The sequence below is a fragment of the Podarcis muralis genome, chromosome 12, assembly GCF_964188315.1.
Source record: "Podarcis muralis chromosome 12, rPodMur119.hap1.1, whole genome shotgun sequence".
Lineage (NCBI taxonomy): Eukaryota > Metazoa > Chordata > Lepidosauria > Squamata > Lacertidae > Podarcis > Podarcis muralis.
In genome coordinates, this window is record NC_135666.1 from 24,171,770 (window position 1) to 24,198,174 (window position 26,405).

General features: G+C 41.0%; 1 protein-coding gene across 2 annotated transcripts in view; it reads right to left on the reverse strand.

Annotated features, from left to right (window-relative positions):
- The window catches only part of PLXDC2 (plexin domain containing 2), a 230,827-nt gene that overhangs the window by 5,481 nt on the left and 198,941 nt on the right, over positions 1-26,405 (reverse strand). For both annotated transcript variants that reach the window (XM_028751376.2, XM_028751377.2), the window contains 5 exons: positions 26,042-26,123; positions 13,760-13,820; positions 11,930-12,083; positions 10,892-10,930; positions 1,294-1,454 (listed from right to left, as the gene is read on the reverse strand). In XM_028751376.2, coding sequence (XP_028607209.2) covers positions 1,294-1,454; positions 10,892-10,930; positions 11,930-12,083; positions 13,760-13,820; positions 26,042-26,123 — 497 coding nt within the window. The remainder of the gene's footprint in view (positions 1-1,293; positions 1,455-10,891; positions 10,931-11,929; positions 12,084-13,759; positions 13,821-26,041; positions 26,124-26,405) is intronic.

A 26,405-nucleotide genomic window follows, 5' to 3' on the forward strand; every position in this document is an offset into this window, starting at 1 on the left:
TCATTTGGCATTTGATTTGTTGATTCATCCATCCATCTATCCGCCTAGCAACGATGTTGGCATTCCCATGGTGAAATTGCCTTGATGACGATCAGCATGCAGAATGGTCCAGTAGCTGTGGAGGTGGATTGTGTTGCTTATGTGAATTATTTCTACCTTCAGTTGAACCCAGTGAGGCACAACCACTTTACCCACACGAGTAGAGTACAATAACACTGAGAGCAGTGCTGTGTGGTACGAGAATCTTCACTCCAATTCAGCAGCTTGTCCAGATGAAAAGGCTTTTCTCTTCATACCTGTCCCTTGCATGCAGCTGTGCGGTGGATGCATAACTTCTGCTTGCATAGGCAAGCATTAAATGAGTGACGAACATACTGATTGGTTAATCCACTGAATTGCATATCCGCACAAGTGGCCATCTGCTTAGCCTTAGACACTCGCATGCGCATTCAAACAGCAAAGGAATGAAATAGATAAATTATCCCTTCTATACCTAGATGTGCTTCCACATACATTGGATGGTGCCTCTGCAAAAGACAATGGTCTGAAGACCCAGGACACAGCCCTATTGCTGAAGCTAAGCAGGCTGGACTCTGTGAGTTGCCTGCAAGAAACTCTGCTAGGAAGCCACACATAAGCTGCTCTAACCTCTCGGAAAGAAGAGCAAGGTATGAAAAATAAAGAAATGCAATTCCTACAGAAACCAGCAGTCACATGCATCACGTTGTTGCCCACAGCCGTGTCTGGAACGAGGCTACTGTCTACTTTGCTATAGGAACAGTGATAGTTCGGTGTTTTCTTTTCGTAAGACACAGAAAATATGCAATAAAGGCACACTGAGTTAAGAGGAATTATTTCCACCATTATTGATGGCATGTGTTATACTGATATTAACTAGTGTATCATGATGGCACAGTCACATTAATATGGTCAACTATTGCAAAGATGATTCAGAGACAGGGTTGGAGACAGACTACTTGACCTCAGAAATTTATTCAGCAGGCAAGTCAGATCTGTCACTTAACATGTCGTTTTGGGGAAAAGGTCATGCTCAAGTTCGCTGCACTTAAACTGGCTTGAGATACACTCCCTGCCTGTTATCATACTGCCCAGCTAAAGGCCAAGCATTGTAAATCAAAGAAGAACAATAGCAACACGACAGGAAAAGACAAAAGCCAGCGCTTATCAGGACTCTGAGAACACTTCAGAGTTTCAGCTTACAGGAAGCAGCCCAGCCTCTGACCAGGTTATAGGTGGAAGATTTGGTGATCTAGTATGACAAACACATCTCACCTCAATAAAGAAGAGACTGGCTGCTGACGTCGGATGGTGGTACATATAAACTGTCACAAGTATTGCCGCTGCAACAATCAGGACCAGTATGAAAATCCCAACAATTAAACCTGCGTGAAGAGTCCCGCTTTTTCTCTCTGCTGCGCTGTCATCTGTTGAGGCTGTAAAAAAGAAGAAAGAACACCATGAAACTCCAACCCAAATGGATTAAGCTTGGCAAGATTTCATTTTGTTTCCCTCTTTCCCATACACACAACAAGGTTTTAGCCTAGGAAACTGAGACGCCTCTTTTCCTGTGAGATACATACTCATATATTGCCAATGAAAATGGACAATTTCCAAATGCTCTCTTTACATCTAGCTCAATAAACAACATTAATATAGTTTAGGGAAAGAAGTTGAGTAAGGCGGGAGGCAGGAATGGGGCATGATCAAGATGTAGAGCTTGGGGACATCCAAGGAAGCTAGATATGGAAAGAGTAGGGCAGACAAATGAAAGCACTTATTGACACAGTGGTCCTGCAAGAGATAGTGATGGTCACCAACTTGGATAGCTTTAAAAGAGAATTCATGGAGAATAAGCCAAATTCAATGGCTACTAGCCAGATGGCTATGTTGTATTTTCACTGCTGGAGGCAGTGTGCCTCTGAATGCCAGTTGCTGGGAATCTGGTCCTGCCTTTGGTCCTGCTAGTGGGCATCCCATAGGCTTCTGGTTGGCCCCTGTATGAAGAGGATGCTGAACCAAAGGGGCCTTTGGCCTGGTCCAGCAAGGCTTTCCTTCTTTGTACACGAAATGTAGGCATCCCAGTGTTTCCAAATTAAACCAGATAATGAATCTACATTGTGTTTTCCCACTAATGTATGCCCCGCTGCCTACAGACATACATTAATTGAATACTGCAGGTCATCATTACATCTTGCAAGCTTCCAAGTTACGAGCTATCGCAAATCTTTCTGAGGAAGAGTCAATAAAATTGGGCAAGTGCAGAGCATCATCTCCCAAACTTCTGTGCTACAGAGGAGCAGATGGGCATTAAATGGTCCTCAAATATTTTGATCGGAACAGTGCCTAAGTACCATATAAAAATGCTGCCGAAAGCCATCCCGTTGCTAAACTTTTATGGCAACACGTTCCATGTTGTAATACGTTGACAGTTGAGAAAGGGACAAATCAGAGCAAGTACCATCAACAGCAAAACAGTCTTCCAAAAGCTAGCCAACCAGAACTCTGTTTAAAACTGATGCCATGAAGTTTAGTACATTTAGCTAGTTTCTTGGCGTCTGGCTGCCAGTGGCAAAGAACAATTGTGGTTTTGGATGCTCTGCACATCTAATGGGATACTGAAAGCTTAATACTGGGTAGAATAGCCTGTTTTGCCATAAATAAAACACTGCATGGGCATTTGACCAACAAAGCCAGATAAATAAGAGTCATCAAAAGAGGTCTGGAGTTCTGAATGAATATTATTCAAACCCAGGAGCGCAATCCTATGGTTCCTGGAAGGGGCTATATTGGCCACTACTCAGCTGGGAGCTGTATGCAATTGTGGCTCCCTGGTGAGAATACATGAACGGTGCATGGGTTTTCAAGCTTATGTCTATTGCATTCAGAGCATGCCCTTAAAACATTTTTAAACATTGCACTGGCACCAGGAACAGCTGGCAGGGAAGGGTGGTGGCATGCACCTGGCTTAATGGCATTGATGATGTTGCAGATTATTGAGAAGAAAGCAGGAAGCGAGGTTGGTGCTGCACCAATGGAACAAATCTGGTTCACCCATCAGGGTGTTCTTCTCCCACCTGGTAAACTACAGTGACGTTGCTGCCCAGAGGCCCCATGCACAACAATGCTACTCCATGCTGGCTGCTCTTGACTGACACCTGCTTTCCAGAGTCTTGCTTGGGGCCATGGCTTTATTTGAGAATAGGCTACACAGCAGGCATGCCACAGCAGTACTGTGTGAAAGCACTCTCTTCTAATCCAAATCAGACAGACCACAGACCCCTGGATCCTAAAACTTGGGAGATGGGCACTGCCCAAGTGGAATTTGTCAGCAGAATTGCCTTTGGTTTTTCCAACTGGAGGACTGAATTTTTTCACTTTCTCTTCCCAAATGAAGTTCTCAAAACAAGTGTCCCATTTCCTTGTTTTAGAAGGGCAACTGCCAACAAAGCATGGTGGGCTCCTGTATTTGATTTCTGCTGTTTGAAGTTTTAGGATCTGTTGAACCAATCATTTCATTGGCATGCTGTCTTTCAAAGGTCAAAACCATGCTCAAGGCAGCTTACAACATACAAAAAAAATTACATACCTACAAGCATAACAAAAGTAGTCATAAATAATAAGCTAAACATCAAAAAGTACACAACCAAACTGAACGATTTCCACACAAATCACTAGATACAAAATAAAGATACATAATAATAATAATAATAATAATAATAATAAACAATACCCTAGCCCCTGCCTCCCTGCACCTGCTTACTGCTATTCTCTTATATGATTCTATAACTGATGGATAAGTTGATTTATTTAATTGGGTTGTTGCTGTTGTTGTTATTATGTTGTTTTATAGTATGTTGGGAAATGCTCTGGGATTCTTTTGCAAGAAAATGGTCTCTAAAAGTTTTGTTATTAATAATTTTTGCTGCTTTTGTGCTGCCTGGAGTAACATCCATTGACAGGTCACCACCAGAAATGAGGGGCCTGAGGCAGCAACACTAGCCTGTCACCATAAAGATCTTAATAATGTGGCATGGAAGCAGTCCATTTGTGGTGTATTTCTGATTCCCACCAATAAGGAGCTACTAAATAGGCCCTAACAAGGAGACTGACACATTTTCGAAGAGTTCACAATTTGCAGTCCAAATCTTCCTGTGGCACTGGTATGTGTGAGTTAAACTTCTTCACAGTAGATACAAGCAAAGCTCTATTAAAAAGAGATTCAGGCCACAGACATCTTAGATAATGCCGGATTTCAACAAAACCACAAGCTAAGAGAGTAAGAACCATAAAAACTAATCCTATCCATTTGATATTCATACAGTGTTTAGCATCCAGGTTTGAAAATGAGAATTCTGTCACTTCCAGACAATACAAATGCCAACATCTTGTCAGTATTTCTGCCAGCCTCTGCTTATGAAGCGCTCCCTGTATATTGGACAAAGGGATCAGCATGCCAAATGCAAAAGGAACGTGAGGTACGTGTATGTGTGATTTTTAAGTGTCAAATGGTATACAAACAAATGATCTGCATAACTGAAGTCCCATAAATTGATAACCTCAAGGTTAAAATGTAAAAGGGAAATCATTTTTACTCTGTTTGCACAGACAATGAAAAAGGTTGTCAACTTTGAAAAAATTTTCGCTGGCAGAGATGGCACCAGACAGTTTCCTTACAAAGTAGTAGAAAAGAAGGGAAGGAAGAAGCAACCTCAGAACCTTTTGCGGGTGAAAATAATGTATTACATTATCTGATGTTGCCAGGACAATGGAACCCTGTTTGGCTTCTTGAGGCTCCACTCCTCACCATCTCTGCAAAGTTCATTTGACCACAAGAGAGTGCACTTAAGTCTCTGACTGCTTTTGATGAAAGCGCTGATGCTGATGCTGTGCTGTTTTTGCTGTAATTATTTGTATTATTTTAATAGATTTCTCTCTCTCTCTCTCTCATTCCACGTTCATTTTTTTAAAAAAAAAATATTTTTCTTCTATGTTTTTAGCTGTTCTTATTTTTATTTGTAAGCTACCTTGAGTCCATGTCAGGGAAATAGATGGGGTATTAATAAATACGTAATAACAATAACAACACAAGGTTGGTATACATTATTGGCAACATCTGATACAAAACAACATGCTCAGGAATTCAATAAACAGGTAAGTTGCCTTTTTATTACATACACAGGGAAAGGAAGGTCTGGACAACTTTCCAGATTCAGCTACTAGCAACTGCAGTTGAAGGATCTCAGGTAGCAAGAAAATGAAATAATTCTACCTGAAGACCAAAGTAAACAGGATGCTAAAGCTAAAGGAGCCAGTGTAGCTATGAGACTCCAGAGAAGAATTATAAAATCTTTTTCTTTGTACTATTTCGCAATCTAAATTGTCCGCCCACTGGAAGCTGCTATTTCTATGTAACTGTATTTCCCCCACTAAGGATGAAATTACAATTTGGAGGAGAGGGTTAGATCAGAAAAACAGCATTGGGATAAAAAGTCCACACCCACCCACCAGATCCCTCAGTGATGCAATCAGGATCTATTTCCACCCCCTTCTGCTTTTAACTTTAAAAAGACAAACAAGCAGGGTATCCAGTAATGGATTTCCCTTCTGCCTGTAACGTGGGGCTGAAAATTTCCTAGTGCTTTATTTTTCCAAGGAAGATTTTCCATTTCAAAAGTTGATTAGTGACAATGAATGGATGCCCATTGCAAACACATTATTATGCAAGGTTGGCAGTTTCAAAGTTTTGACATTTGTTTATACTCCATACAAGTAAAATAAACATGCTAAATTAGATCACTCTCCAGGGCACCACATTTTTTTATGATGCAAACTGGGGGGTTTTCTTATGTAAATAACCCAAATTTGCATGGGAAAATTATAATTCAAAATTCTCTAGAAAAACCACTTCACTGCTTTTGTCAATCCCCTGCTGTCTTACTTTAGATGGCAGAAAACACCAACAGGCTCCACAGTTATAACCCAAATTGCATCCTGTGGACATTCTGAAATCAGTTGTAGAATGAATGAAATGAATCCACTATCATTCTGAGTCTCTCTCTCTTCTCCATTATAAGACCCCAGCCCCCCAAAATGCAGTAGTAATGTTGCATGGATATCACTGAGCATTAGTCTACAAGGCAAGATCAGAAAGCAACAAAGTACTATCCAAAGAATTCTCCTTCTATGAACCAAATGAAAATTAAATTGCAATCCTCAGATCTTTTACCCTAGAAAAATTGTCTCTGGAATCACAATAATTGCTGCAGAACTATGTTATTTGCAGACCACATCTCAATTTCTTTTGGGATTACAAATTCTAAAAGAGTAAACTGATCAAGGAGACATCTTTTATTTGACCTGCATATGCAGGCTTTTGAATGCAACAGAGATCTTCTGCTGGCGTTCTGCATATTCTCAATCCTGGAGGCTGTTCTGATGCAAAAACAAGTTTAAATTCAATGGCAGTCATTTTCCACCTTGCCATTTATATAACTGCTTTTCAAAGCAAAATAAGATTTTGGCATCCAGCATGGAGAAAGAAAAGTTACATTCCCATCACTTAAGGAAACAAACCATAGTGATTTGAATAATCTCTTTGCTTAATTTCTGCACTATTCTGAACACTTTCAGCAGCAAAGGCTGCAGTCAAAAACGGTGTTTAGTGAAGCGTGTGTGCGGGGGGGGGGGGGAGCTCGGAAAAATCTGGAGCAAATCCAGGCATTTTATACCAACACACTTTTGAGCAAACTCCAAAACCCCATGAAACAAGCTGAAGTGAAAGCAATTTATCAGAGTGACTAGATTAAATTTCCTCAAAGTAACGATTATTAATCTGGGAGGCTGCTTTCCCAGGATGAATGACTTCAGCACTTTTCTCTTCCGGCAGAGAATTTAAACAAGCCCTTTGTTAAGAGAGAAAGAAGAGTAAACACCCAGCTCATCATTCCTTGAAACAAATAGCACCACTTCCCCAAGAACCTCACCATGAAAAAGCACTGAAACCTAGCCATATCAAAACAGAAAATGCTGGAGAATAAACAAAGCAATTTTACAGCGCGCGCGCGCACACACACACACACGTATGTATACATATAGATATTTACTTACAAGTTTATATTATTTTTAGCAGTTACCAAGACTGCTGATAGCACTAGCAGTGAAAAATGGTTGAGATGAGCCAAAAAGTGATGGATGTTCATTCAACAGTCATGCAATGTACTGGAGAGCCAGTATGGTATAGTGGTTAGGTTCCTGGACCAGGATGTGGGAGGGCCTAGTTCAAATCCCCACTCCGCCATGAGGCTCCCTGAGCCAATCTCCATCTCTTGGTCTAGCCTACCTTGCAGAATTGTGAGGGTAGCGTGAGGAGGAGGAGAACCTTGAGCTCATTGAAGGAAAGGTGGCACCCAAATGTAATAATACGTAAAAACATTTACCACTCCACCTTTCAGGAGGGTTGGGGCTGGATTTTGAACCATTCAATTATCTATCGAGGGCTCTCCTCTTCCTTTTCCTCTTGTGCTTGGCTTTAATTGTCTCTTGGTTCAGAAGTGCATGCAAATGGGTTGCTTGTGCACAGACCTGATTACAATGGAAGGTTTTGGTAATTCTCCTACAGATGCAGCTGATTACGGAGTCTGATTTCAAAAGGGTATATAGCATTTTCAGAAGAAATAATCTTGTTGCTCATATGAATATAGGTCCAGTAATTAACACTTCTTTGAGATAAAGGAATCTGGTGCCAGAAAAGAGTTTTGGAATACAGAAGCGGGTGCAGTTAAGAATCAGCAATCAGTAGACTGATGAAATGAACAAAAGGAGGAAAAGCAGGGATCTGGGATGATGCCAGAAGGAAGGGTGAACAACATGAGAAGATAGCAATGAGACCAGGAAGCAGTAGTGGGCAATGTGGTGGAGCAGAGTTACTAAACCAACATTCTGGAATTACTGACACTACTTTTCTGACAATAATTTTCAAGGCTTTACATTTTCAGGCGGAGCAAGGGGTGGACCAATCTGTCAGTTTTGGTTTCTCCTTCTTCCAAGCTTAAATTCAGTTAAATTCAGTTCACCAGATTTCCACTTTTTTTGCAATTAAAAATAAGTCCTCACAAAAATTCAACAGCATTTTAAAAGTGCACCTCTTCTAAAATACACATTTTTGTATGCAGTTTTGCCTAACATACACATTTCCGAAAGTGATGTATCCTAATGTTGTTTTCACATATACGTGCATCTTAATACACATTGTCCCCATATATGTGCAATTTTGTTCCACATATTTTTGGGGCTGCAGAACTGCATTGCAAAATTCAGAGAAGTGTGAATTTCAGAGGATAGCTTGTTTCTCAGTTCACGTATTGCTTCTGGAAGTGCAAACTAAATAGATTTGCATTAAAAGACAAACTGAATTTCTCCCTCACCCCTTCTTAGGGCAGACCCAGACAGAACTGCTTTGCTGCCTCTACCAATCAACATTTACAATATTCCAAAAAAGCTGAGCTGGAGGACATATAGCGAGACAGACTGTACCTTAAAAAGACAACACACATCTGGATAAACTGTATTTCGAAAGGAGAAGCCAATAAAAGCAATGGGGAATTTACAACGAGAAACCATTCAGCGTTCCCATGGGGGTTTAATGCTTTTAATTACAGGTGATTTCCCCATAAATATAAAATAAAATAAAAAGGTCAGAATAGTTTGACCTAAGCCGGCAGTAAGATTTAAAATGTAATTAAGTCACCATGTGATAAATTATGGCCTTAAGTGTTACAGTGTGAAAGGAATGGCAGGATTATTAAGAATCCTTTGGTTGTTTCTAATCAAGTATTGACTGTGGCGCCCCAACGGAGCCCAAGTAACGACACAGCCTCATTGATCAGATATAACTGGCTTCTCCAATTCGATAAGAGTTTAATAGAGGATCTTATTTTGGGAAAGCTGATGGCTTTTTATTTGTCTGGCTTGGGATTGTCTGCCTGAAAGGCTAACAAAGCTCAGCTAGAGAAGTTTTATCAGCCTAATCTGAGAGCTAGGATAAAAAGCAGCGCATAATTGAGGATGTACCATGAGCAGAGCCCCCAATTTAAAAGGTAGCAGTTAGCATTTAGTTCTTCCTCCCCATTTTGTTTGTTTGTTTCAAGCAGTACTGGGAAGAAAGCAACAGCATAAGCAAAGCTCTCTACATAACTACCGCTTTTACAAGACTGAAGTGCCCCACAGACATTCAGAGAAAACTCAGGTCGTAAACAAGCTGAGTAAAGACTGACCGGGTCGGGAGGGAATCAAGCGCTTCTAAGCTGAGTTGCATGATTACAATAATCACGAGAAGTCAGCCATCCACAGACTTGAAATTCCATGCTGCATAATGTAGAGTTTTACAGGTCGTCACTGGAGGCAAGCAAACCAGCCCCTTTGCCCACACGCTTCTAGCAAAAGCTAAGGCCATGGAAATACTCAGAAATCTGATCTCATATATCATCACTATATGTACTTGGTTTGCTTTTGCTTTGATTTCTTCCTTTGGGGAAAAGGAAGTCCATAACAGGAAAAGATCTATTGCTGTTTTCTGTTAACACAACAACAACAACACATGACTGATTTCCAGTATTATAAATTGCATGCAGCAACTCTTCTTTAGACCCGGAAAGCCACAATCAGAACATACTGAGTGTTGAACACTCTGACCTTTGCTGTGAAATGTGCTAGAATGAAGCGCAGATGAGAAGCAATTAAGGGCTGATTTGCTCTGTCTTCAGAAAAGGGAAAGGGAGGGGGGGGAGAAAGCTTCCGAAGCATGGTTACTAGCAGAACATAAACAACGGGACTTAAAAAATAAACAATGAAATGAAAAGGAAATGAAAGAATGAGTTGGGCGGGGGGGGGGATTACTGACTCCTAAAGCATCCTTGACATTCTGAAACACAGAATTAATTGTGGTTGACTGATGAAGAGCTACAGTCCATCAATAGGGATGGGAGGGTTGTTGCTGGCTGATCAATGTTATTATTCTGTCCCAAATTTCCTCTATAGTGTCAGGAGTTGAGCAATGTAGTCCTCTTTGCCTGCCTAAGCTGACAGGTCCTGGACACAGAAGTAGTTTGCAAGTGAAATGTGTTTTGCACTAGGAACATCAGAGGCACATGCTTGAACAGAAAGATGAGAATAGAAGCCGTATCAACCTCTGTGACCATATGAACACAGGGAATGAGCACTTAACTTTTGGGAGTGTGCAAGGATGTGAAATGCATTAACAAGATACCTTGGGTGGGAAGGAGATTCTTAAGAGACAGTGCTCTTTTAAGGAACCAGACAGAAGAAAGGGTAACTGTGGTAGACAGAATTCTGGAACCTTTATGAGTTCATCAGATGTGATCTTAGGCCAGGGATGAGACCATCCAGATGTTGATAGACTCTTAAATCCCACCACCCCTGATCACTGGCTATGCGGCCTGGGGTTAATGGTAGTCCCCATCCCTGGCCTCAACAAAAACTAAGTCATGGAGGCATGACTGACAAAATTTTCTCTATTAGAATGTATTTTCCTACATCTACCTTTGTTTTCCTAGTTAGGCAAAGCAGGGCATATACTCCATAAATCAATAAACCAGTGTCAAGTATGTTTGACTAATTGGGGAAATGAATTATGCATTTAATAATGTCAATAACGTAATAACGTACTGTGTACTCTCCTAGAATGTCTTCCATAGTATTGTGGTACCAAATAATAATAATAATAATAATAATAATAATAATAAGGCAAGTGAATTTTCCTGTGGGTTCAGGACAAGGTTTCTCTGAGACAGATTAATGTGGTTCCATGGAATGTAGCTGACATTATTTGAACACAAAGATTAGCTGCTCTTACCTCCATTATCTTTTAGGTGTAGCGCTATCTTGGTATCATCTAGAAAAAGAAAATCAAAGCTATTAGAGCACAGAACTTTGCATAAAGATCTGATATAATGCTTTACTTGTGATTCTTATTATTTCCAGTTTACCTTTGGTATTCTATTTGGCCCCACATTCACAATAGGCTGTGCACATCAGTAATTTCAGAGCATTTCTGTACTACAAATATACAGTAATTTGGCATTCTCCAGTTTTTTGAAGCAACTAAAGATTCTTGACATCAAGAGGAGCTGGTGTTGTGCTCTCCAGTTTCAAATTCCCCAAATGAGGGGTGCTAAGAACTTGTAACACGACTTGGGAATTCAAAAGTTATTTTGATTAATTTAATGTAATTTAGTTTTGCCTGGTAAGTAAACTGTGTGCAGAACTGCATGGAAATCATTAAAAATTATTGCCAAGGGCCTGCAGTTGTTGTTATTTTAACATTACCTGTCATTTTCAGATGGTAAAAGTAAAATTATTTTGTTTTTCCAAAAGTAGTTCATGTGCTTCTTCATCAAAAATATACTTACAAAGCTAAATGTTGTCCAATCACAAAAAATAATAGCAGTTTCCAATTCTTCACAGCAAAAAACGGTATTTTTAAGGTCTCTCACTGAAGAAATGTGCAAAAATTAACTTTCACCCTGACCCCCTAAAATGACATGCCCTGCGTGATGCCAGAATGTTAATGTTACCTTTGTACAGTAGGGTGCTTTTCTTCCACACTCACACAACTCCTCTCTAGCCTCTGTTCAGGCAAGCATGAGGGTTGATCAGAGTTTGAGGACAAAACTCCTCATGGCAGGTGCAGGGTGTGGCTCATGAAGAATTCCATGGATCAGAGACAGAGGCCAGGAGGTCTGCATTCAGCCACTGGCCCTCCCTTGGTTTGTAGTATCTTTGGATCAGAATCATTACGCGAGGATTGCTTTCCCCCAATGTGCTGATGTCATGTGAGGTTTTCGCCCTAGGAAGCTTAGTACAACAGATAACCCCTTCCAGTTTAAGTTACCTTCTGTGGGTAGGCTAGTTGGCAGATGGGATGTCGTGGCTCCTTTGGTAGTGGTTAAAACTCTGAATCTCATTGTTGTCTGCTGGATAGCAGTAGTGGTATGAGGAGGCATTTGCGTCGTGTCTACATTCTTCTCACAAATCTTATCTTTAGACTACAGAGCGGGGAGGGGGGGAGGGGGGAACACAAACAAGAAAGGAGAAAATTGGTTCTCAATGAAGGCCATTTGTCTCTGATCTACAGACATCTAAAGCAAGCACAAAATGTCAGACCGGAGTGAGTGAAAATGGAAACCTTAAATCAAGACTTAAAAAAAATAAAATAAAGACAGAATACTCTCTGCCTTGATTAAAAAAAAAAAAAAAAGGAGAGAGGCCATGCGGAAATCTATAAGATGGGTGAGGATGAATTGCAGTGACCAGGTTGGAGGAGGGAAGGATCTCTGGGCATGCTCAGATTCTCTGCTATGCTGGGAATGCTGATTTGTCATGGAAGGGCCACATACATTAGTGGCTCTTGCACTACACAATTCCCTTCATCCCTGAACATTGTTGGCTGGGGTTGATAGTAGGGTCCCATGCTGACTACCCCTATTTGTCATCATTACTTCACATGCTCTTGTTACGGAAAAGATGTGCACACATCTTTAAAGTTGTTAAATGTATCCTTTTGACTTGACAGCTCAGGGAAGTTACCTAGCTTTAAAAATCATATAAAATCAACTCCTTTGCTAGTTTCCTTCATTCCACCGCCAATTTGCTTCATCGGTCCCCGCCATAATCCCTCAAGCGGGAGGTCACGTACTCACAGGAAGGTACTCATAGGTGTCAATCACTGGGCAAAGGCACTCCTCCGGACTTGCCCAGGTGGCAGACTATGCAAACCAAAGCTCTATTGTCCCTTTGTAGTAGGTGCTTAGAATGTACTTTCCAATACATATCCTGTATCCACCTGTTGCCCCAACACATTCCTCCTATGTTAATCATGTATAACCCTCCCTTTTTCTAATGTAGCAATGATGTAGTGATGATGCTTAATGAACTGTATGCTGGGATAAGATAGAAACTTTTAAAATCCTTGTCACCCCATCCTCGGGGTTCAAAATTCCTCTTTGAACCTGTCGCACAATAAACTTTGGTCTATAGCTATTTGCTCTGGTTGGTGACTAGACCTCTTCCTTTATTCCGCAGGTGCCTGCGGGCTCTGCCCGATGAGCTGGGTGACTGAGCAGCCTCGCACATAGATTTTTCCGTAACACTCTAAAGTTGAAACCTAGGCCTTCCAAACATAATCCAGGGCTAGTCCATCAGTATCTACAAAACAATTGGCAGGCTAGTATTTTGGTACTAAGCCACTCATTTTGCTACTGTCCAGCATTTATAACACATCTCATATTTTCCAATACCATGAATAACTAATAAAAGGAAACATTGCTAAATCTTAAAAAACAACAACACCTACTTATCATATTTAAATGTCATTAACAGCTATTCTAGCATGCGTTCCAAAATGACAAGGTCATTATGCATGGACCATACTCTGGGATTCAGCATCCATGCCCAAAAGATGCTGTTAGGGAATGTGACGGAGGGGCACACTTGTAACCAGCATCAGGTGCTCATGTCAATAGTAATGGAGCAGATGTCCAGATGTCAACCTTGATTATCTCCAGGGGAAGCTGATCCCCCAAATTCTCCTTTCAACATTGGTTAGCAGGGGAAAGCTGTATCTCTGGATCAGGACCATAATCTCAGGTTTGTTTGTTTATGTATTTATTGCCCCAGCTGTTCACAAAAAATATCTATTAAATATGGGATGTCAAAACATTACCTCTTCAGGGCATCCACCATCTACCCAGTCTTGCCGATGACGATCAAATCCACTGGAACATCTTTAAACGATGGTAAGGGATTAAAGCAATCCGGATGCAAATGAAAAATAGATTGGTTGGATAAAGAGGGAAGGGGGGAGAGGGAGGGGGAAAGTAAGTCCTTTACTGTTAAACCTTTATGATCAACAGAGTATTCACTTCATTTAGGATGATATTCCAAGTCAAAATGATTAATTCTCCCTATAAGGAACTAATTTTCACGATTAGACAATTTGACATGTCAGTGTCTTTTTGCTATGGATAGTTAATTGTTTCATTTTACTATGCAGCAGGAGATTAAGGTTTGATCTCAAGCCTGTGGATTTAAGCCAATTTAATTTATTCTGTCCAGCATTTTCCCTTCATTTTGTATAAAGCCATACTACAAAGAACACACTGTACCAAGCAATACGGCTCTGTTTCATCATACTAGGCGATCAGAGATATCAAGGAATCCATAAATGTCTGATCAGTGCATGCCAGGTTTTAGGCAAGAACCCATCCAAAACAGTCTCAAAAGCAACTTTTGAAGAAATTCTTTCCTTGAACTTTTCATTTTTTTATTGCAAAGACGTGGGATGGCCATAAACTTTTACCCTAATTAACTGAAAATTAATGAGGTTGACACCAAATTATAGTGTATGATATACAAGGAGTGCATTTTCAAAGCAGCTGGTAGAATTATGCTTTAATTATTCCCAGGGAGCATCCAACAGCGGAAGAATTGTCATTAATTGTTTTAAGGTGGCTTGAGATCTTGAATAGGAAAAAAGTGCTGCAACTATGTAACTTATTAAACAAGAAAGTGTGGAGTAATCAAGCTCAACTTACACATGAGATGTTGCTCAACTATAGAAATCAACCCAGCGCTATATTGACAGAAATTATTCAACGCTTGCAATTTTTTTAAAAATAACAAAAGCAAAACACATTCATTTATTTTGTTTCATCAACCATGGCTTGTTATAAGCCACAAAAACTGGCTCACACCTTAACACTCAGCTGAGAGTCTTTGATGAATATGAAACTAAACTAGGCAGAAGTCCTGCACTAGGGGCGGGGGAAAGGAAGGGAGAAGCAGTGCGCGGAGATGTGTACACACGGTGTTAGACCACGGTTTAGCATGCAATCTTATCCACACTTACCAGGAAGTTAAGTCCCATTGCACAAATCAAGGCAGCTTTCTGCACTACTGAAGCAGGAAATCTCTGTCTATTAACTGCCTGCCTACACTGCATGAGAGGAACTGAAATAATTCCTGACCAAAACATGTGGAACAAGCAAGTTATCTGGATTACTCTGCCCTAAGGAACTTGAAAGACCTAAGGGCACTGCTTATTTGACGTTTTCTGCTGAGGCACTGGTGAACCTAAAAAGCCTTACTGAAAAGCTGCATTATCAGAAGTGATAGTTTTGGCTCCAAGTGAAGCTATCTGCAAAATGTTTCCAAGGCATATGTCAGAGAACCATCCGTCACAGAGCATATAATCATTGTTGCATCCCCAAATTACGACTCTGTAAGCTATCATTACAATGTATTTCCTGCTTAGAACACAACATTTAATAAGCCTTTCATTTACTGGCACAGCGATAATTCCCCATTGCCATGAAAACACCATGGTAGATTTGATTAGTTATGCCATTTGTACCATCTGTCAACACAGCCGTTTTATAACAACTTCATTCTCAAAGGATGACCCAAGTCTGCTCCTGGAGAAGCAATTAACAGACCACATTTGAGGACAGGGGAACAAGGGCTTTATTTGAAGGGGAGGGGGGGGAAACCTGAGGATTCTCTGCTTCTCTTGTTTACATGGAACACAGAAATGTGATGTTAGGAGTTGCAGTGGGACGTTAAGAGATGTTTACAGACATAATGGTGATGGTTTGATTTGGCTAGTGGCTCTTGATAGGGAAGCACAGGGAACAGAGCAGATTTATTCCAGGGTAGTGAATGTAAGAGACAGAAAGAATCAGTAAACATCTTGAGGTCTCCTGGGGGGGGGGGTCATTTGTCCCTATTTTTGGCACAGAAAAATAAGGCTGAGTGTTTATTTACTATGCTACCTGAAATAAAAATATTCTCCTTTTATAATGGTGAGAAGAGGGAAGTCAAAAACTACCAGCATCTTTAGAAGTTTCTGCATAATGGGATGGATTCAGCATGTTTCATCTGAGAATGTTTCCTGCCCACCAAAGAGCTGTCAAGGGCAAAGGGGCGCTGCCAGGAAACATGTGGCAACCCTCATTTAGACAACACAGCCAGAAACAACTTACAAAAGGGGTCAGTAGTGGGGCAGGAGACCCACGGCTTGGACCCCCAGGGCCATCTCTTTATAATAGCCATGGTCTGTCAGCAACAGAGAAACGAAGAGATTCTAAGCAGAACTGTTGACTTTAGACTAGGAGAGAGACTAAAGGCTGTTAAGTGGCATGTACTGTCTCAGAATTTGTTAGTTTGCAACAATATGTGAACAGACTTCTGGGTACGCTGAGGCCTGTACATATTTTTGTGGTTGGAAAAGTGGGTGAAGGATTAAGTGTATTGAGGAGGGACGTATTTTTTGAACATCGTTCTAATCAAATGCTCAGCTGAGTCCACAATGAATCTTGTTCCACAGGAAGAGAAGAGGTATTTTTAAAGTCTGGGAACTGTTCTCAATGGTATGCATGTCTGCTCAGAAGCTGATCCCATTGATTTCAAGGTAATCCCAGGTAAATGAGCTGAAATGATAATACTAGCAAAATCGAACTGATGATTTATCAGAAGGAGGGTAACGGGTATCAAATAAAATATAATTTCTAAAAATGCTAGTGTTCAGCATTGTAAACGCTAAGACACTAAAAAGTAGACAGCATCACTCTGTCCTGTAGGCCAGATTAAAAAGGTGTGTCTTCACACCCCACCTAAAATTCAGTAAGGAGTGAGTCAACCTTACCTCTAGGGGGACAGAGTTGTGCTGAAAGGGCTCTACAACTGAGAAGGCCCTTCTCCACACCACCTCCCTATATGGTATTATTGGCAGTGGGATTGCAAGGAAGGTCTCCTCAGAAGATCTTCAGGCACAGGTCAGCAGATAATGGGAGAGGTTCTTCTTCAAGTACATGGAGCCCAAATAATTCAGGGCTTTTTAACTGGACAAGAAAATTTTGAATTGTGCCTGGTAGCATATAGGCAGTGAACAGTGTGCAATATTGGTCTTATATGGTCCCAAATAAAACAACCACTCACACCCCTGGTGGCTGTGCTCCACGCTAGGTGTAGCTTCCAGACAGTCTTTACAGATTTCCTCATGTACAGCACATTATAATAATCTGAACAGGAGGTTACCAGGGCATGGTACTTGTTGCTAAACTATTCCAGTAATGGCTGTAGCTGGCACATTCCTTGCTACTGAGGTCACCTGAGTATATAGTGCAGAATCAGGAAGTATCACCAAGCGACAAATCTGTTCCTTCAGGTGAGGGCAAACCCATCTAGCACAGACCATAGTTCCAAATCCTCAACAGGGATCTGTCTACCATCTGAGCCTCTATCTTGCTGGAATTCAGTTTCTGTTTATTTACCCTGATCCAGCCCATTACTGCCTCCAGACACCAATCCGGCACTTGCACACCTTCACCTGGAGAAACAAGAGCTTGGTGTCATCTGCATATTGCTTCCATGCCATTTACCAACAGCGGTGTCTAATTCAATGTGAATATGAGTTACTGCCCTCAACAAGCCTTGCAAATCTGAAATCAATGGAACCAATTCATCAGGATTTAACCCAACATCTATTAATTTTCATGGGAACTAAGTGGATCCAGAAAAAATTGTCTGTTGCTAATTTTGTTTAAAGGATATTATTAGTGAGTGTTCACATTCTATGACGACCTCAAGCCTGACTCTGACCATCAATCATTTATATCCCATCTTTCAGGATATAAATCCATCTAATCCTCATTCATAAGAATACACACTATATTGATGGGCTGGCTACGTTTGTAGTTGCCACCAGATTTAGGGTTGGAACAGACGAATTCTTCTAGATAAGGCCAAAGGTCTGTCTAGGCTAGCATCTTGTTTCCCAGATATGAGTACAAGAGACTTCTCTTGTTGTTGTTCTCCAGTGGCTGGTATTCAGAAGCATGGTGCCCCTGGTCTTGGAGGACACATATAGCCATCACAACAAGTTCTGAGCTTTGGAAGTTCTCAGAGATCATGAGACTAGGGAAGATCCTCCCACTCACCTCTTACTTGGGGCTGGGACAGGCACCATAAATGTGCTCACCAGAATAAAAAAAAAGCCCATGCTTGCCGCTGGCAAGAGCATTAGCAGATCCATATTGAATGGCTGCCCTCCTATTCCAGATGTGCAAAGCCTAGACAAATCGGAAAGGCCGATTGACATAGGCAGATGAACGCAGTAAAACTCTTAGACTGATTTAATCAACACAGACAAGAAACAAGCTAAGGAAAGCCTTGAAGGTTCTATGACAGATGGTGTTTGTTCATTGAGCTTGGATGGTGTGGGCTCTAAGTTTAAGGCACACTGGAGTTTTTTCCTTCCCCTCTGGGTTACATTTGTCTTTAGATGAATGCAAAGTCAAATTAAAGTGAACACACAGCAAAAACAGTCAAATGCTGATTACTGATGAATTATAGAAGAGTAGGGGCTCATCAGTTTTCTCATTAGGAATACCCATTAGCACTCATTACACCTAGAGGTGGGAAGCAAATGGTTTAATTACTGCTATTATATAATGCGTGCATTGGAGGAGTCAGCAACAAAAAATATCTAGGGTGGCTTTTCATGTAACCTTTCGTAGTTCATGTTGTTACGGGAATCTAAAATGCACCCATTTTAGCACTGGAGGAGAATTTCGTTTGCTCTGTGTTATTAAGTGAAGCAACCTAATTCTACCCTTGTTCCAAATGGTTTGGAACAAGATTATCCTTCGGATGATGCACTTCTCTGAATTTTGTGATACTGTTCTCTGCTTAAAGGTGAATGTGTAAACGGATGTGTATTTTATGATAAAACGTGTTTAGAAATGCACGTATTATGATAAAATACAGACTGATCTGTCCACCATTAGCCTGCATGTAAATGTTTCCCCATTTCATTTAAAAATATGTAGGAGAGGGAGCATGTTTGCATATTTCATTGGCAAGTTGCCTGCTTAGTGCACCTATCCACCTTGCATGACAGATCCGTAGCAGTTGTTGTTAAATTTATTACCCGCCCTTCAGCAGCATGTCCCCGGACAGGTTGCAACAATTTAAAATTCAATATTAAAAACAGTTAAGACAAATCACAGTCACAGGAATATAGCACATGTGCCTTTAGCTATCTCTGTCCAAGTACAAATCAGCATGGGAGAAACTCTGGAAAACAAAAACGCAGAAGCACCATGGGAATGACCAGATGCAACTGGACCAGTCTCCCTCAGAGGAAGTCATGTGCTATTACAATCAGGGAGGCCGCGCATAGCTAGTTTCCCACACAGTGTTTATGCTGGTCTCCAGGCTGCATCCAACTTGGGAAGCACTTCCACATGGAGACACATAAATATATTCAGTCATAGACAGAAAGGTTTATGAATGCATGAAACATGTACCTCCAAATACTAAAATATATAGAAGATAGCTGGGAAATTACCTGCTTTCAGAGTGTTTGCTACAACTTTGCATTGGGCCATAAGGACCTTATGAGACCTAAACCAGGCTTGGCTAACCCTGGTTCAAGCCAAGGGATGCATGGGTCCATGATCAGCAGTTGAGGGGCTGCATGTCAAAGTTGGTGTGCCTGATGTATAAAATTGTGTGTGGCCATTTAAAAAGGGGGAAATTTTGCTGTGGTGGGGGCCACAATAATCTTTCGGAACCACACCAGAAAACCTATAAGTGTGATCACTCTCCCCCCTTTTTAATGGCTTTTTTTGTGGGGGAAGAGGAACTTTTTGGTATCACAGTTTCAAATTGTGGTATCATGGGAAAAGTCAGTGAAAATAAATGAATTTAAAATTAAGGAAGAAGACCTGAGCTAAAAGTGCAGCCCCGCTTCAAAGATATTTGGTATCGTCCAAATGCAAGCAATCCATAAATACAGCTGATGCCAATCATATGAGCCTACTATATTGTTCAGGGTATATTGAAAGCTTGCACTCTCTCATATCAACAGTTCTGTGCACAGCATAATCTGTATGTGTAGCCATAAACACCCACTCTAAAGAAGGCAGGGAAAAATCTCACAAATAATCAGAAAAGCTTCCATATCACAGGAAGGTTTATTATGCTCCTATGAAATATGCCTGATGGATCTCTCTGATTCAGATCCAGATTAGCTCCACTGTCCTACACAATTGTCATAATATCAATACTGCATTTTCAAATAAGTATCTACCTAAGTATCTACCTGTGACCCTACAGTTTTATGCCCCAGTAAACTTCAATATAATAACTTTACAAAGCATCACCTGTGCTACTGCCATTTACATTCAAGTCCATGTTAGCTTAGTGTCTGTTTATAAACTTAAACTTAATTTCTTTCTTGGGCAATTACCTTTATTTTCGAGAGAACTAATTATTTCATTAGTATGAGCAAGCAGGGGACACGTTGCTTGCCCTTTAATCAAGCCTGCCCATAAACACTTTTGCTGTTATGGATGCTCAGCAATGGTATATCAGTTAGTACTTCTGTATACATGCTTGGCTAAACCTAAGAAAATTAGGGCAGCAAATTAGGGCAACCAATCACATCAACGACAAGTGTTTGATGAGACATCTAGAGTCAAAGCAAAACCCTTCCAAATTGTATGTAGACAGCTACAACGAAGACCAAAATGGGAAAATAGTAGTGGCAGAGAACCATTAGCAACTTCAGATCCTCACATATAGCAATATAGGCTCCCCCCCCCCCCCATGATAAGATCCTATGTGTAGTTTTATAACAGGGATAAGGAACCTCTGGCCGTCCAGATGTTGCTGGACTCCACCTCCCTGCCCATTGGCTGTTCCTGACCATTAATGATGCTGGCTGGGGTGATGGAGTCCAATAATGTCTGGAGGGCCACAGCTTTCACATTCCTGTGTTAGAAAATCAGGCAATCAGTTTACTAAAGGTCATTACAATTATCGTGACAAAACACGCAGACATCCAGTCAATAAAAGCTTTTATACAACTAAGGATAAGAGGTGCCTCTCACGAGGAAGCTCATTTTCCTCTGCAAAAGCACATTTCAGGTTTTGTGCCACTACAGCAAAACTGGATACTTCACATGTTAAGTGTTTGTCCTTATTGCACAGTGGGAATTTTATTTTCATCATAAATTATGGGCTTTTGTTCCTGATTTTTTTTTTTAAAAAAAGGTCAAATGGGAGTTTTAATTTTTATTCTTTTGCCCTTTCCTTAGCTGTAAGGAACTTGAAGAAAATATTCATAGGAAAAGAGCAGGTCATATATATGGGACAATGCAAAAGATAATGCCTAAATCTTCCACAGTTTGCAGTCCAAACAGAGGTGCAATTTGGGGGTGGGTGAAGAAGAAGGTGTAGATGAAACCATGCAACATAAATTGATTGCAAACAGAAACAATTGCAGACCTGGAAACATCTTTGTTCTATTGGTAAATAAATGGCACAGGATGAAATTTTCAAAGCCATAAAGGCTCTTTGCAGTAAGTCATGGAAGGTAATGTCAAGGAAACAACTTTTCAAAATGTGTCTCTCTTTAAGATGTTGAAAACAAGCCCAATGTCTGGATGGGTTCTACATCCTGTTCAATATAATAATCACTTAATTTATTTTTAATAGTTTGCTGCACACATATTAGATACACCTTTTTAAAAAAAGGTTTTGCAGATCCAGTTCCAAAAGCTGTAGTTTATGGTTCAATGAAGACCATTGGCTATTTCTGTCACTGCATTTTGGCTGTTCCAAGTAGCATTTCTTGAGTAATCTGCTAATGTCCATCTATTCTCATTTAACCTGTTATATGATAGTAGGTAAGTATATATGCATTGCAGTTGACATTAACCTGAACCCTACTCTAACCTGAGTTGCTAGAATACCTGCTCTGATAACTGCCTCCTCTGGCATCTTGGGAGAAAGAAAAATGCTACTTGCCTGTAATTTTTTTAAAAAAATTAAAATCCAATTCTCAGAGATGGCAGGGTAAGGTGGTTGCTCCACTCTACTTTGTGAAGTAGAGCTAAACTCTTAGAGCTAGTCTAGATGCGCAAAGAAATGCATGTGTGGAGGTGTCATGCCAGTGCAGATTACGGGACTGGAGCATTACCACACACTGCTTGTGGTCACATTTCTAGCTGTGTTTGTTGAAGAAGAAGAAGAAGAGTTTGGATTTGATATCCCGCCTTTCACTCCCTTTAAGGAGTCTCAAAGTGGCTAACATTCTCCTTTCCCTTCCTCCTTCACAACAAACACTCTGTGAGGTGAGTGGGGCTGAGAGACTTCAAAGAAGTGTGACTGGCCCAAGGTCACCCAGCAGCTGCATGTGGAGGAGCGGAGACGCGAACCCGGTTCCCCAGATTACGAGTCTACCGCTCTTAACCACTACACCACACTGACAACCACATTGTTGCCTTATTACAATCTCATCTCATGCTGCTTAACTGCAATACCCCACTGTTACACCTCTCTTAGACTCCTGATCTTCCCAGAATGAACTCAGGCCCTGGTCTAAACTCGGATGAGCAGGTATGCTGGTTTTTATTTTATTCTAATACAATGTACCATCACAAATTGCCGCCAAACTCCCCCCACCCCATGCTGGTTTGATGCTAAACACTAATTTGTGATGTTGGAAAGGGATCTTTGGTTTTCAAATAAATGTTCTATTTTGATGCAAAAGGTACCATTTTTCCACAACAGGAGCTAAAACTCCAAGACCATGTTATTTGATGGAAATTGCAGTTTCTAAAAGCAGTAATACTGTGAATGAGGAAATGGACAAATGCAATGAAACAGCAGTAATCAATTTAGAGGCATTTCCGTTCTTACCCATAGAGATTTGTGAGTAGGCCACCCCCACCCTGGCACACTTTTCTTTATTGGAAGCAACGGGACAATGACATACTTTACCAAAGGCAATCATTTACAACACACAGCATGCTCTAAAAACACAGGAGATAATTTTGTGGGGTTTTAGCTGTTTTTAAAAAGCAAAACTTCTCCCCCACCCGCTGCCACCACCATGAAACACAGAGACACATACACCCCAACATCTCTGCCAGTTCTTCCCTTTATCAGTCAATGTGGCAGTAGGAAAAGCATGGGGGCTAGTGAATTCTTTCTAGCTAGTTTTCAGCTCAAATCAGAAATGATAATCACCAAACCATTGCATAATGCATTGTGGGGATGTGGGGGAAGAGGTTGGGATCTAGAATTTTAGGGGTCTACTTGTGAGGGCCTCCAGCCATTCGCTCTACAAGTGATCAACAGCTCCAGAGATAGCCAGGTGGGGAGATAAGAATCTGGCCTGCTGGGCCAAAAAGGTTCCTCACCCCTCCTCTAGAGGAAGCATCCTGAGAGGTCATGGGAACTCAGGATCCAAGCTGTTGACCCTCCCGAGGGAAACCTGGATCCTTCCCCAAATGCTCACAGATTATTTCAGACATCTGCAGTCTTGGGCACTGGAGGGAGAAGCTATATTGGGAACTGTGCTGGAAAGGACAGAACTGTGTGCCTGAGTGCATATGGACCGGAAGCTACAACATTAACCAAGATGGCTACATCTTACAAAATCTTAGCACTTTTTGAACTTCCTTTGCTGATCAACCCAAATCATGCGCACTCAGATTCTGGTAACAAGGATTAGGCTTGTAAGGAAGCTTTTGTTACACACAATGCAAATGGTTTGGTTTATGGGGAAATATGCACCGAGTGCTTCCAGGCAAAGGATAAATTTGGTAACAGGCCATTGGGATATCAAAAAACAGCTCGTTGGCAACTGTGCTTTTGTTTGATTTAGTGGATTTTCTTCATGAAGCATGAATAGGGATTACATTGGAATATGCCCTGGCATTTTGATGTCAATGAAGTTCTGAGAATGCTGCAAAATCGGGGGGGGGGGGGGAAAGAGACACCGCTGCATGCATCAGGAGCACCCACTATAACACAGTCAGGACATGGGGTAAGTTAGATTTCAAAAGTGGTGGGAGAAGCCTAATACAATACTGCTGCTTTTGTTACATGCAGGTCTGTTTGGCTCTGGGTCATAATCTTCTTCTATGAAGATATTTTATTTAGGTATAATATGTATAATATATGTCAAATATTGTTGCCAAAACTAATTGACAAATTAATTAACCAATCTCAAAGGGGAAAACTGAATGATACAACTCAACCCAAGAAGGGACACTCAGAATTCCAAAGAACATATGCAACCTTTTAATGTCAGTGACCCTTTGTCTGTTCTCTCCCAGACCCTCATTAGATCTCTGCAAGCCCCAGAAAAGCTAAAAGTCTTATTTTCTTTGTACATTTTCCTTTCACTAACGACAAGAATTTCTGAATCTAATTTCTTGGGCTAAAAGCACAACAAAACCTAAAGCAAAAACGAAGCACTAATACAGCCAGGCTTGCATAACAGGAGTTTCTGTTGAATTCATTCAAGCTAACCAAGGTCAGCAACTGGGGAACGTTTTAAAAGCTAAGACTGTGTAGAATGATTGTGCTCTTTATATTCCAGCTATTTTGTGACTTACAAATTGTCCCTACTGCTGCCATACTGGATGAAACAGTGAAACATTCAATGTCAGTCTTTCCCGATGACCCAAATGAGTGTACAATTTGTATACCTGACTACAGAAATAGTTGTAGCGTACACATGTGCAGTTACTCACTTGTAACACTCACAAATTTACAGTCTGTGTACCCAACACCTGAGCTGTAGAAACTACCAAGTGTAGATTCTTTTACACAAACACTTGTACCCATATCTGTAAAACAAATGAGCAAGTCTATTGTTAGCAGTATACAGTGGACCCTCTGGATATGAACTTAATTCATTCCGGGGGTCCATCCGCAACCTGAAAAGTCTGTATCTGGAGGTGCCGCTTCTGCACATGCACATGGCGCGATAGAGTGCTTCTGCGCATGTGCGCGCGGCGAAACCCGGAAGTATACACTTCCAGGTTTGCCGCATTCACATCCCAAAGTTTACGTATCCGGAGGGATACATAAGTAGAGATACAACTGTACTAGTGTTTGATTCTGCAGCAGTGGGACAATATATTGGTCCCACATGATGCATTTGTTTGAGGAGGGGAGTCAGTGATAGCCTTTCTTCAAAGGTTTCACCCAGTGGTAAATTTTGAAGTGCAGGAGCTCTTCATGACAATCACCACAGCCTTCCCCCAAGGATAGACTCTCAAAGAGAGTCTAAATATGTAGGCAACAGTGTTGAGCCATTATTTAACACAGATATGCATATACACATGAACCCACCCAAGAGCAGCAGTTCATAGCGTACTGCTCAGTTTATTAGGATAAGCATGAATGAATACAATCCTGTGCATAGTGTCCTGGGAGTAAGCTCCCTTGAAAAAAGAAGATGGAAATGAGATAGAGGCACAACATGGTGCAGATAATGTCGAGTAGGGGGCAGGAACTAGAGTTGTGGTGCTTCTCACCAGCATACATCTGTCAGTCACAGACCTGAAGGAACTGCATTTCACACAGCAGTTACTATCAGAAAAAGCACACTAAGCAGGAATGCACCCCCCCCCCACAACAAAATATGTAGGCAGATCAGCAAAGAGAGAGGACCTAGCTAAAGGAGAGATTTTCAATTTCTTGCAACAACTATGCAACAATCTAACTCAAGCAAAAGTGTGGCCCATCTGGAAATGCCCTGAATATTAAGAAAAGTCCAAGGACCTTTAAGGCTGTTCCAGTCTATTTTCTCTTTTGACATAGCAACACATTCCCAGTCTTCTAAACCATGGTTTAGAAGCCTATGGTAAAGGGTATATTGCCCTGGAGGTCAATTCTTACTGAACGAACCTTTCTCCCCAAGCGTGGAGTACGCTGGCTGGTCCTACAGGGATTCTGAGGAAGGAACCTTATTACTTTATATATCGCAAATTGAAAGGTCAAAACCATCACTTCAGTTGTCAGTAGGAAATAAATCAGCCCAATTAAAAGAATCCCTATGCATTATATAGGGCAAGAGAAAAATGGATTCATTATCAGTGCCATTGTATATCAAAGGCCAGAATTAACTAGCTTTTCTTACCTTTGGAGTTTATTGCACCAGCTGCAGTTGAAGCCAATCTGAGCCATGACACATGGCCCACAGCTGTTAAACTGGAGGCAGGCTGCAACAAGAAAAGACCCAGGCAGATAAAAACTTCACCCTGCAAATATTTCCTACCACCAATAGTTTTCTAAGGACTAAAATAATGTATTCTCCTTAAAATAATTGGTGAATAAGTGAGTTCCAACCATCTGTCATTAGAAACAGGCTACTATGACACACTATGGAAATAGGCACCACCTATGAAATATTGATCTTTGAGATTCAATTTTAATCCTGTCTGTAACTATACTACCATTTCTGCAAATCTTCATTTCTTGCCCAGCTCCTAAATTCGCCTTTT